This window comes from Lagenorhynchus albirostris, chromosome 7, assembly GCF_949774975.1.
Source record: "Lagenorhynchus albirostris chromosome 7, mLagAlb1.1, whole genome shotgun sequence".
Lineage (NCBI taxonomy): Eukaryota > Metazoa > Chordata > Mammalia > Artiodactyla > Delphinidae > Lagenorhynchus > Lagenorhynchus albirostris.
This window is the reverse complement of record NC_083101.1, coordinates 31,840,753-31,853,547: the sequence shown is the minus strand read 5'-3', so window position 1 is coordinate 31,853,547 and position 12,795 is coordinate 31,840,753. Positions and strand designations below refer to the sequence as shown.

At 37.7% G+C, this 12,795-nt stretch overlaps 1 protein-coding gene across 8 annotated transcripts in view; it reads left to right on the top strand.

The window, feature by feature from the left end:
* Nucleotides 1-12,795, top strand: part of INVS (inversin) — a 142,797-nt gene that overhangs the window by 82,336 nt on the left and 47,666 nt on the right. For all 8 annotated transcript variants that reach the window (XM_060154730.1, XM_060154731.1, XM_060154733.1 and 5 more), the window contains 3 exons: nucleotides 4,661-4,816; nucleotides 5,584-5,813; nucleotides 9,613-9,719. In XM_060154730.1, the coding sequence (XP_060010713.1) occupies nucleotides 4,661-4,816; nucleotides 5,584-5,813; nucleotides 9,613-9,719 (493 nt within the window). The remainder of the gene's footprint in view (nucleotides 1-4,660; nucleotides 4,817-5,583; nucleotides 5,814-9,612; nucleotides 9,720-12,795) is intronic.

Here is a 12,795-nt window from a genome sequence, read left to right as displayed (position 1 = left end):
AACACACACATCTAAGTATGTTCTCACCAGGCTCATTTAATATGCTCTTTTCTCAGTTTTGAACAGCATTGCTGCATCCTGAATCTCCCATTTCAGAGTTAACCTCCCATGGCTCTAGAAGCTTCAAAGCTTCAAAATCTCTTACTAGGTGCTTCCTTTAATCTCTTTTTCTAATAAGAGAGCCCTCTAACTATGTGTTGATTAGTAAGAGAAGGATACGTTTTTTAACACTCATTGTCACCTTAGAGGTCTCTTCCTTATATACTGCAGTCAGCCCTCCATATCTGAGGGTTTTGCATCTGCGGATATGGAAGCCTGACTTGTATTCACTGTACTATACCATCTTATATAAAGGCCTTGAGCATCTTCAGATTTTGGTATCTATAGAGGCTCCTGGAACCAATCCCCCACAGATATCGAGGGACACCTGTATATCCAAATTGCAAGTCAGAAAGAGAAAGAAAAATCACACAACAGCACAATAACACTGAACAGAACAAAACCTCAGCTATGAGCTTCTCAATATTATGTTTTTTTATTTGTAGAAACATACTAGAGCTGTTTGCACCTACCTGTTATCCTGGATAAGATCTTTCTTGACCACCGGCACTATTGATGTAGCACTTGGGGGACAGAGGGGAATGGAGTTGCTACACCTCGTATCTCCCTCCCTATACTGAGACCATCTCACCTTCTAATTTTTTAAAAAGAGTTTTTAGGTAATATCAATTTTGATAAAGCCTTTAACTTTTTAAAGTATTGAATATTTCTATACCAAAGCTTCATAGTAGACCTTAAGCTTCTTAAGGAGTATTGTACAGACGCATAGGACACTGAGCTTATAAATGATTTGAATATTTAATTTTTTTGTCAGACTTGTATTAGTATGCAGTCTTTATCACTAGCATCACTCTTTGTTTAACTTTTCATGTATTTTAATAAAGTATGGGCTAGGATACTTGCATTCTGTCGACCAAAGTTGCCTTTCTAATGTGCATCATGGTTGGGGTTGAGACATAAATTCCTCTCAAATTCATTCATTCCCTGGGCTCTTTATCCTAAGGAGATTTTATTATATGTCAGAGATACCTTCCTGACATTTCTATTCTATGCAGGTGAGTTCCTTTCCATCATCCCTCTACAGAGTTGTTTTGCCTTAATTAAAAATGAGTTCTTATCAATAGCAATATATGGGCATTATTTGGATCTTGATTCAAATAAATAAATTACAAAAAAATTATAAAAAAAAAAATTATAAAGCTCTCAGGAAAATGTGAACACTATCTGGATATTTGGTATTACAAAACTTTTGTTAATATTTTTTAGGTATGAAAATGGGCCTATCTTTTCTTTGCTTGACTGGGGCTGGGGCTCTGCAAACCACATTCCCTCTTTGCCAGCAGGGGAGTCAGCCCATAGGGGGCAGTACAGGGAGACTGGAAAGCTGGAAGAGGAGCAGGGGAGTGCATCTTCCTGTTTGCTTCCTATTCTTGTTTTTGTTTCCCGTTCCTGTCAGCATTACCCTAGTAAGTCTCACACAACAGAGTACTGAGAGCTTGTTCCAGTGGCAACAGTTAATTTCACTTTGCAGCTTTTCCAGCACTTATGGTAGCCGCCAAAGAGCACCCTCCTCAGAGATACCCGCAACAGCCAAGCAAAGCCCCTCCTCTGAGGTCTGAGCTTCGGCTCTGCCGGGTGCCTCTTCTGAGCATTTAAAGTTGTAATAATTCCATCCTCTTCTTTTTGTTTCCTCAGTCTTAGAATTGCTCGCCGTTTTCTGCATTTACTGCCTCTGTGATACCTTACTGTTCCCTTTTTGCTTTTTCAGTTCTTCAGTACAAAGGTAGCAATTCTTCATATTGAATTCTATCTGTTAGAGTTATATGAGAGATACTCTGACTGATACAGTGGTTGTGTTTAAAAAAAGAATCCTTGTCTTTCAGACATACTAAAATATTCACAAACGGAAGCATATGACTCTAGAATTTTCTTCAAAAAATCAGAAGTGGGGGAATGGATAGCAGTTAGATGGAACAAGGTTAGCCAACACATAATTGTTGAATCTGGATGATGACAATATTGAGTTCATTGGACTATTATTGCCTTTACTTTTGAATATGTTTGAAATTTTCCATAACAGAAAGTTATTGAAAATAATTTTTAAAGCTCCTAGGTAAACTTGTGGTACTTTTTCAAAGAGGGAGCAGCAATAGTAGTCTAAGATTGTTTTAAAATAAATGAAAAAAGTCAGAAATGGGGAATTTCCTTTAATATCATTAATTCTATCTTATGCTTAATTGAAATTTTGTCTGTTTTTTAAAAATTTGACATTGATATTTGTCTGAAGAGTATCTGTTGCATACTTGAAGCCACATTACATAATTGTAGAATTTCAGAATTAAAAAGTACCTTAAAATTAAATGTAGTCCAGGGTTTTCCAAACCATGTTCTTCAGAGCAACATGTTCCTATAGAGGTACCTGAAATGTTGCTGAGGGGTAAATGCTTAAGTGAGTAACCCTCTACCCCTACTTTAGTCAGAACCACTCAACTCTTAACTATTTTATATGTTGGATGTTGTATAAAATTTCATCTGGGAGAAAAAATAAAAAGCATTCTTATGCTCTTAAATGTGAAAATCACAGAACTCTCACAGATGTATCATGCCTTAATTTGCCTTATAACATTCTCACCAGTGTTTTTCACCAAAGACATCTCCCCAGTGTCTTTCAGCCTCTGGTTGAACAGCTCCAATATAGAGAACCCATTACTTCCATCTTAATGTCACTCTATCAGGGTGCGCTTCCTTATACTGAGCCAAAATTTGTCAAACTGAATGTTCCACTCTGCGTTGTCTTCCATATGACACACTTCAGATTTTTGAAGTCTCTCACACCCATCTGAATCTTGTCTAGGCCAAACTAACATTCAGCCATTTAGGTCAGGCTTTTCAAACTCTCTAGTATGCATTAGAATTACTAAAGTATGCATTAGAATTACTAGGGCTGTTCCCAGACTATATAGAGATCCTACATCAAATCCTGTCAAGAAGTCCTGTTGACTCCACCTCCAAAATATAATCTAAATCTTTCTGCTTCTCTCCATCTCCAATCCTGTCACCCTAGTTCAAGCCACCACTGTTTTCACCCAGTCAACTGCGCTAGCGTTAACTGGTCTCCCTGCTTACACTCTAATTTACTATAATGCATTCTCAAAACAGCTAGAGTGATCTGTTGAAAGCATAAATCGAATATCACTCAGCTACGTAAAGCCCTTCAGTGTCTTCCATCACTCTGACCTGTATGGCCATTTATGGTCTGGCCTTTTCTACCTTTCTGACTTACCTCATTCTCACTCATTGTGCTGCAGCTTCTTTGCCTTCCTTAAACACATATATTCATTCCTACCCCTGTACTCATTGTTCTCTTTGCCCAGACTACTCTCCCTTGAGTTCTCTGCTTTGCTGTCTCTTTTTTATGATTTACTCTCAACTTAAATGTCAGCACCTTAGCAAGGCTTTCCCTAACCACCAATCAAAAGTAATCCCCCAGTCACTCTATATATCAAAATACTTTTTACTTCTTTAATTATACCATCCATCACCATCTAATACTTAAATGTTATTACTTCGGTGTTCTTGTTTTGTTTTGCTTCCTCTATGAGAATATAACCTTAGCTATCTTGTTCCCTGCTGAATTCCCAGCATTATATTAGTACCCAGTCCGCAATAGCTTCTCAACAAATCCCCAGGAATCTGCATTTCATAGGCATCCCAGGTTTGGTCCATGGATCACACTTTATGAAAGAAACATTATCCTAGACAGTATAGAGCCATAACCCTTAGAAAGAATTGACCCAGGCCTCTAGACAGTTATCCTGAAAAATTCAGAATTTAGAGTGATGAATTAAATAGAATTTCAAGAGTAATCTAAAGAGTGATGACATAAGCACTAGAGTGGAATAATGTAGGCAGGGATCAGCGTAATGTGAAACTCACACATAGTCAAAATTACTCTTTCAGACCCCTTACCAGAGAGGAGACTACATTCCATCTCACTTTTTTCTCCAATCTTGAAAGGAATTGCTGTTTTGAAATTGCGCCCTGAGGAAATAGCTGACTTGCATTTGGAGTCATGTTGTATGAAAAATGCACTCAGTGCAGTAAGATACACATACTGTCAGTACCATGTGGGTACACAGACCAACTGCAGGAATAGCACAGGTAACCAACTGAAGGAACAGTAGATTGACGGTCCCGTCACACAACCCGTCAGGGACATATACTAATTGAGTGGGTTTGTGGGCAGAATTGCCTGCATCATTTAAATCATTTCTCTTTGTCATTTTTTTGTTCTCTTACTCTCTTAGAAAGAGGAAAAGATAATAAACTAGTAACTGAGGAGACCATTTCAGAACAACAGGATGGAAAGGAAGAAAACAGTGAGATGAGAAAGGTAGAAGGAAAGGGGAAAAATGTGAGTAATACATATGAATAGAAAGGAAGATAGAAATCTGTTAAAGTTAAAAAATAGAGAATCCTGAAGATTAAATTGCATTTAGCCAAAATGATGAGAAAATCAAAAGTGAAGAAGACACATAGTATAATAAAAAGGTAAAGCTGTTATTTGGAAGCTCTTCACTTTCTTTCGCTCCCTTTTTAGCTTTACATGCTGCTGCCCTTTCTGGCCATGTCAGCACCGTGAAGTTATTATTGGAAAATAATGCTCAAGTAGATGCTACTGATGTCATGAAACATACTCCACTTTTCCGAGCCTGTGAGATGGGACACAAAGATGTGATTCAGACACTCATCAAAGGTTAGTTATTAAGAGTGCTCCTAACAAGTCACTCTCAAAAGGTAGGATTTCTTGCATTCACCTTATTTTTTAATAGATTTATTTTATTTATTTATTTACTTACTTATTTTTGGCTGCGTTGGGTCTTCATTGTTGCATGCGGGCTTTCTCTAGTTGCGGCGAGTGGGCTACTCTTCGTTGCGGTGTGCGGGCTTCTCACTGCGGTGGCTTCTCTTGTTGCGGAGCACGGGCTCTAGGCACGCGGGCTTCAGTAGTTGTGGCTCACGGGCTCTAGAGTGCAGGCTTAGTAGTTGTGGCTCACGGGCTTAGTTGCTCCATGGCATGTGGGATCTTCCCGGACCAGGGCTCGAACCCGAGTCCCCTACGTTGGCAGGCGGATTCTCAACCACTATGCCACCGGGGAAGCCCCTCCATTCGCCTTTGAAATATAGCTTTACATGGCAGAGAGCTGCCTGGGTAGAAGGATGGAGGGAAGAGCCTGGCATCAGGAAACTCAAGGTTCACTGCTAGCTCCACCTGTTAGTAGCTGTTTGATTTGCAAAAAGTCACTGCACCTGCCTAATCCTCAGTTTCACTTTATGTAAAAGGGGAAGGAGTCCTACCCTGACCAGTTCACAGGCTTATTGTAAAAATCTGAAGTAGATGATATACATGAAAGCTTTTTGCTGAGAGTAAAGCGTTTAAAGGACTGTTGTTATATTTTTTAAACTTCTTTTTGATAAATGCTCTCTGTATTAGACATTTTCATTACATTTTTGCTTTTTCAGGTGGAGCAAGGGTAGATCTAGTCGACCAAGATGGACATTCTCTTCTACACTGGGCAGCGCTGGGAGGAAATGCTGATGTCTGCCAGATATTGATAGAAAATAAGATCAACCCAAATGTGCAGGATTATGCAGGAAGAACCCCACTGCAGTGCGCTGCATATGGGGGATATATCAACTGCATGGCCGTGCTCATGGAAAATAACGCAGACCCTAACATTCAAGACAAAGAGGTAGAAATTCTACGTCTTTTTTATATTGTCTGCTCCAAAGTGTTTGGAGCATTGCCTCTTCGTTAACTAAAATTAAGGAAGACAACAATTTACCAAGTGAAGAGATCACTCACAAATCTGTTAATTAAAAGTGATTTGTATTTGTCCATGTTCTCTTCTAGTCCTTGCCTATATATGCATATATAATTTAACAAAGTCATCATATAGAACGGGAACGGTTTGATAACTTTTATAAAATATATATATGGCATATGATTATAGGTATATAAATATATATATCATATGATTTTACAAACCACATTTTGTTTTGCTCCCTCAGAATTATCACCAGTACTTTTTCAATTGGTATATAATTTTTTTCATAATCATGGATGCTTAATATTCCAAAGTTCTGAGAGCTTTCTGTAAAATAACTAATTCACTCCTCACAGCAAGTCTATAAAGTAGTTACTATTATCATCCCTGTTTTACAGAGGAGGAAATTGAAGCTCATGGAGCTTAAATAATTACCCTAAGGTGACAACAGTGGTGGGAGTATTGCGGGGGAGTCAGGTCCAAGCTATGCCTGTAACCTAGACTTTAGAATTAAATCAGTAACTTCCTATTGCTGGATACTTTTTCATTATTTATAGAACATGTTGCATTAATCATCTTTGTGCATTTAACTTTTTCCTTTTGGGTTATTCTCTTAGAATAATTTCATGTAAGTGAGATTTTTGAATAAAAGTAATGAATGGTATATGAATGTGACTAGGCTCTGATATATACTTTCACACCAATTATTAAAACACACAGGTTAATCTATGCTTCCCTCAGCTATGTAGCAGTGTATTGATTTCTCTCAGTTTAGCCAATATTGACATATTTTGCTAGTTTACTTACTTTAACTCTTTAAAAATACTAGCATATTATGTTTTCCAAGTCAGAAAACATATTCCCTATTAATTCATTGAATAAGTATTTATCAAGATTGTTACTATATGTGAAAGTAACGTAATGAAAAATGTGTAAAATATGGTCCCTATACCAATGTTATTAGAAATGCATCTTTTATACTTTGTTTTACCTTTTACATTTTTTTTTACAAGTTCATACATAAGTAGTATATTACTTATGTAAGCTACTTCCCACTTCTGTTAGTTTTCATGTGTATTGTTTTGGACTATCCAAATAAACAATCATGCTGTCTGTGAACAATAACATTTTTATTTCTTTCTTTCCAATTCTTATGACTTTCATTTCTTTGTCTTGCCTTATTGAACTAGCTAGGACCGCCAATGCAATAGAAATGGTGAGCTGACATCCTTAAGTCATTCTGGCTTCTCAGGGGAAGCTTTAAATATTTCACCATTGAATGTGATGTTTGCTATAGATTCTCTTATATTTTTGGTTGCTAAGAGTTCTTCTAAATCACAATTAGCTGTTTAATTTTCATCAGATACTGTGTCTGCATCTATCAACATGATTATGTTATTTTTTCTATTCTTTGCTATTAATGTGGTGAATTACATTGATTACATTGTCCTACTTATGATATATTTTTGAAATATATGTATTGATGGATTTTTGTTTGCTAATATTTTTGCATTTATGTTCATGAGAGAGATTGACCTATAATTTTCCTTTCTTACATTGTCATGTTTTGGTAGCAAGGTTACATTGACCTTATGAAAAGAGTTAGGGAGTAGTCCCTCTTTTCTTATTCTCCTAAAGAATTTGTGTAAGATTGTGTTAAATTCTTCTTTAAATGTTTGGAAGAATTCCCTGCTGAAGTCATCTGGTCTAGGGGTTTTCTTTGTGCAAAGGTTGTTAATAACTGATTCAGCTTCATTAATAATTAAAAAGACAATTCAGATTTTCTAATCATTTTCCGTTCAGCTTTGGTAAGTTGCATTTTTTTTGAGAAATTTATCCATTTTATTAAAAATGTCAAATGTATTCACATAAAGTTCATCATACATTCTGTTTTCTATTTTATGTCTGTAAGACCTGTAATGATTTCCTCTTATTCATTCCATACATTGGTAATACATGTTGTCTCTTTTCCTTTTTTTAAAAAATTTCAGTCTTGCTTATTCATCTCTTCAAAGGACTCCAGTCTTTTTTAATTTTCTATATTTTAAGTTTTTCACTATTTCATTGGCATTTACTCTTATCTTTATTATTTCCTGCCATCTGCTTCCATCAGATTTGATTTAATATTTTTTAGAAGATTCTTTTGATGAAAGTTTAAATCATTGATTTTTTTCAATTTTTTTTTCAGTATATGTATTTAAGCATGTTTCTTATTCTAAGCATGCTTTAGCTCCATCTTACAAATTTGGATAAATTGTACGATCACTATCATTCAACTCAAACACTGATTTCCATTTTGATTTATTATTTGACCCATAGATTATTTAGAAGTGTATTATTTAATTTCCAGGCAGTTGGGCATTTTCTCATTATCTTTTTGTTTTTGATTATATTGGTTTCCTATTGCTGCTATAAAAAATTACCAGAAACTTAGTGTCTTAGAACAACACAAATTTATTATCTTACTGTTCTGGAAGTCAGAGTCCAAAATGTCCTAAAAACCAAGATGTTGGCAGGACTTCATTCTCTTTGGAGGCTCTAGGAGAGAATCTGCTTCCTTGACTTTTCCAACTTCTAGATGCTGCCCACATTCTGTGGCTTGTGGCTGCATTCCTCACAGCTAGCAGTGACTGGCTGAGTCTCACTCACGCTACATCACTCTGGCATTCACCTTCTGCCTCTCTCTGTCACTTACTTATAAGGACACTTGTGGTTATATTGGGCCCACCTGGGTAATCCAGGATAATCTCCCCAACTCAGAGTGAGCTGATTAGTAACCTTAATACCATCTACAACCTTAATTCCCCCTTTCCATTTAATATGACATAGTTACAGATTCCAGAGATTAGGATGTAGACATCTTTGCAAGGGAGTTCCTTATTCTACCTACCGCACTGATTTGTAGCTTAAATTTTACTGTAGTTAAATAACATACTCTGAACTATTTTAATCTTTCAAAAGCTTTTGAGGCTTTCTTCATATCCCCACACTTGGTTGATTTTGGTAAATGTTCTATGTATACTTGAAAAGGGTACTAATTTTGTCATTGTTCGATGCAATGTTTTATATACATATCACTTAGTTCAAATTTTACATTGTATTGTTCATGCCTTCTATATCTTTACTGCTTTTTTATCTATTTGTTCTATCAACTATTGTAAAGATGGGTTAAAAATCTCCCACTGTGATTATGGATATGACTATCTCCCCTTTCAATTTTGTCAATTTTAATCCTGTATATTTAGAAGCTGTGCTATTATGTGCATACAGATTTAGGATTGTGATATCTTCCTCTTTGACGCCTTTAACACTATGAAGTATTCCTTTTTATCTCTAGCAATGCTTCAAGCCTTTTTTATCTTTCATGACATTGAAATGTTTTAAGAATACAGGCCATTTATTTTATAGAATTTCACTCAATTTGAGTTTGCCTAATGATTCATCATAATTAGATTCAAGTTTTACATTTTGGGTTGGAATATTGCATCAGTGATATTGAATTCTCAGGGTATCACTTCTGGAGACATTTGATGCCTCTTAACATAGTATTAATTTTGATCATTTGGTTAAGATACAGTCCATTTTTTCCACTGTATACTTAATATTTTCTCTTTTTGTAATTAAGCAGCTTGAGAGAAGTGTTTATATATTTGAGTCATCATAAATAACTATGTGTCCAAAAATACTGACACCAGATGTACTTGATTTTTCTTTATGTTTGTAGGGAAGGACAGCTTTGCACTGGTCCTGTAACAATGGATACCTTGATGCCATTAAATTACTACTAGACTTTGCTGCTTTCCCTAATCAGATGGAAAACAATGAAGAGAGGTAAGCCATTGATAAAAGGAATATATTGTTGTTCATCTCACATCCTTTCTGCCATATTTTAAAAATCTCAAGTTTAGATATTGGTTCAGAAATAAGTATATTCATAAGGAAACACTACACTAAGAAATCCTGAACCAGAAGAAAAGAACAAAAGTTCTATGCAGTGTTGATTTAGAATCATGGGATTTTTTTTTTTTACATCTTTATTGGAGTATAATTGCTTTACAATGGTGTGTTAGTTTCTGCTTTATAACAAAGTGAATCAGTTATACATATACATATGTTCTAGAATCATGGGATTTTAAAGCTACTCAGAACTTTAGATATTGCCTAGGGCAAGCTCACATTTTCCAGATGAAGAAATTAGGGCTTCTGGCTTTTGGCTGGTAGCATCAAGTCAGGGGAGTCCTGACTCACCAGGACTACGAATTCGGTTAGGCCAGTGGAATGTGTTATATATTCAAGAAGTTTCTCTTGATGAAGAGGATATTATCAGTTAGTGGACAGAGGTGCCACCATGCAGCATGAAAAAATAAGGAAAAACTAAGATGAAAGTTTGGGATTTTAATTGAAATACAGATTTCTTGAATAATATGAGATCCACAGATTTAGGCTGGAGTTGTTGTCCAAGAACCCAGGCCCAATAAAAAGGACTAGACATAGTGTGAAGTCTAAGCAAGAGAGATTCTTGATGGTCTTGGATCTAGGAAGATTCTAGTAACTTGTAGGTAACAAATAAGGTGGTAATCAGATTTCCATACCTGAGTCCCCCCAGCCCAGGTCTGTGCTTTAGTTTTCATTGTTCATGGATGCTGTCACTAAAATGGCCCTGCAGTGACACCGTCCCCACACTCTTGGTCACCACCAGCTCTTTCTGTCAGGAGATGGGAGACTCTGTAGGAAAGAGGGTTTCTCTAGTCCTGCTGTCTTGGAGGAAACGTGGGACCTTCATCTTTCCCACTTCTTTCAGAACCTTTCCCCATTAGTTATACCTCCACCTGTTATTCTCCAGTTCTCTTTCTTCTGAAGCTTGTCTTCTTTGCCTTCTCTCACACTGTCTTCCCTGCCTGCATTTCTTTATCATCACATTTAGACTGAAATCTGTGTCTGAGTGGTCACTGACAAATTCCTAGTTGATAAATCACATGATGTCTTCATGATGTCTTCTCTGCCCGCCCTCATTGGCCTTTCTTTATCTCCTTTCTATTGCCTCCTCTTCTTTACCTTATTGAGCCTATATCTTCTCTAAGCTTCTGTGACAGTATATTTTCTTCCATTTTATTTATTTATTTTTTTATTTTGGCCGTGCCTCGCAGTTTGCGGGATCCCCAACCAGGGATCAAACCCTGCAGTAGAAGCACAGAGTCCTAATCACTGGAATGCCCGGGAATTTCCCCAGTTCTCTTCTTTTATTATTATTTATTTATTTTTGGCTGCTTTGGGTCTTCGTTGCTGTGCGTGGGCTTTTCTCTAGTTGTGGCGAATGGGGGCTACTCTTCGTTGTGGTGCGCGGGCTTCTCATTGCGGTGGCTTCTCTTGTTGCAGAGCACAGGCTCTAGGTGCGTGGGCTTCAGTAGTTGCAGCACGTGGGCCCCAGAGCACAGGGTCTTCAGTAGTTGTGGCACATGGGCTCAGTAGTTGTGGCTCTCAGGCTCTAGAGCGCAGGCTCAGTAGTTGTGGCGCATGGGCTTAGTTGCTCCACAGCATGTGGGATCTTCCCGGACCAGGGCTTGAACCTGTGTCCCCTGCATTGGCAGGTGGGTTCTTAACCACTGCACGACCAGGGAAGTCCCCCAATTCTCTTCTAATCATGCACCTTCTCCATTTCTTTGGCTTCTGCTCCATTTTTTATTTTTTAAATATAAACAGTCTTCAAGGACTGGATCTCTTCTCTCAGCCTATCTCCTTTGGGGACCTGACCAACCACCGAGGCTTCCGCACTCACTTGGGTGCTGGTAAGTTCTCAATCTCTATTTCAGACTCAGCGCCCCTCTTTGGTTCACACTGTCATCTCCACTTCATTACCAGCACCATTGTCTAGATCTTGCCCTCTTTGACTCTTTCTGGGATTATCGCAATGCCTTACTTGTTTTCCTTCCTTTGATCTTTCCCTCCTTCAATTCGTCACCTTCCAAAGTAGCCTTTCTAAATCATATTGCTAATATAATTGTTAATCATGTCATTCCCCTGTTCAAATACAGTCTCGTCTAAGAAGATTGTTCTGCCCCACAGTCATGTGTCCCAAACTGTGTTCTCCCTACACTGTGAATCTTTACAGCACTTGGCACATTTCACATTACGTTATGATTGTATGTAATCTGTCTTCCCTATTAATGGAGAGCTCCTGAAGATCATGGTCATCTCTGTATTGCTCACAGTGCCTTTCATGAAGTAGATGCTCAGTAAATAACTGTTGAGTTGTCAAATCGGTGTTTTCAGGCTCCTGGGAGCATCACCCTGCTTCATACCAGCCTTAGAAACTTATGTGGAATTCTTAGACCATGTGCAGACTTAGATAAAGCAGATTAGTGTGCCTTACTTTGGGAGTGATAAGTAACAGGGAAGAGCTAAATCGGACCTTTGCTTTTTGTTCCTTTTGTTACTATAATCATACATAATGGCCTGCCTCAGGGAACGCTGCCCACCTGTTTGTTACTATAATCATACATAATGGCCTGCCTCAGGGAACGCTGCCCACCTGTGAATGGCTGCAAGAAAAAGGAAACCAACACATCCCCTCACCGAGGCTGGCCATTCCAGATGTTTTGCAAGACTGGTTGCCCTTTTATTTTACTTCCTCACTGCCTCTTCCTCTCTGATTCTGTAAAAGAAACTGGCATCCAGACCCAGATAAGATGGTTTTTCAGAGACACTAGTCTGCCATCTTGGTCTGCCAGCTTTCCAAATAAAGTATTCCTTGCCTCAACACCTCATCTCCGATTCATTGGCCTGTCGTGCGGTGAGCAGAGCAAGCTTGGACTTGGTAACGATTATATAAAGAACTCACTGTCTCTATTATAGTCAACTGACAATTGCAAAACAAAAAAAGACTTGAAGATTTAGGTATTTGAACACT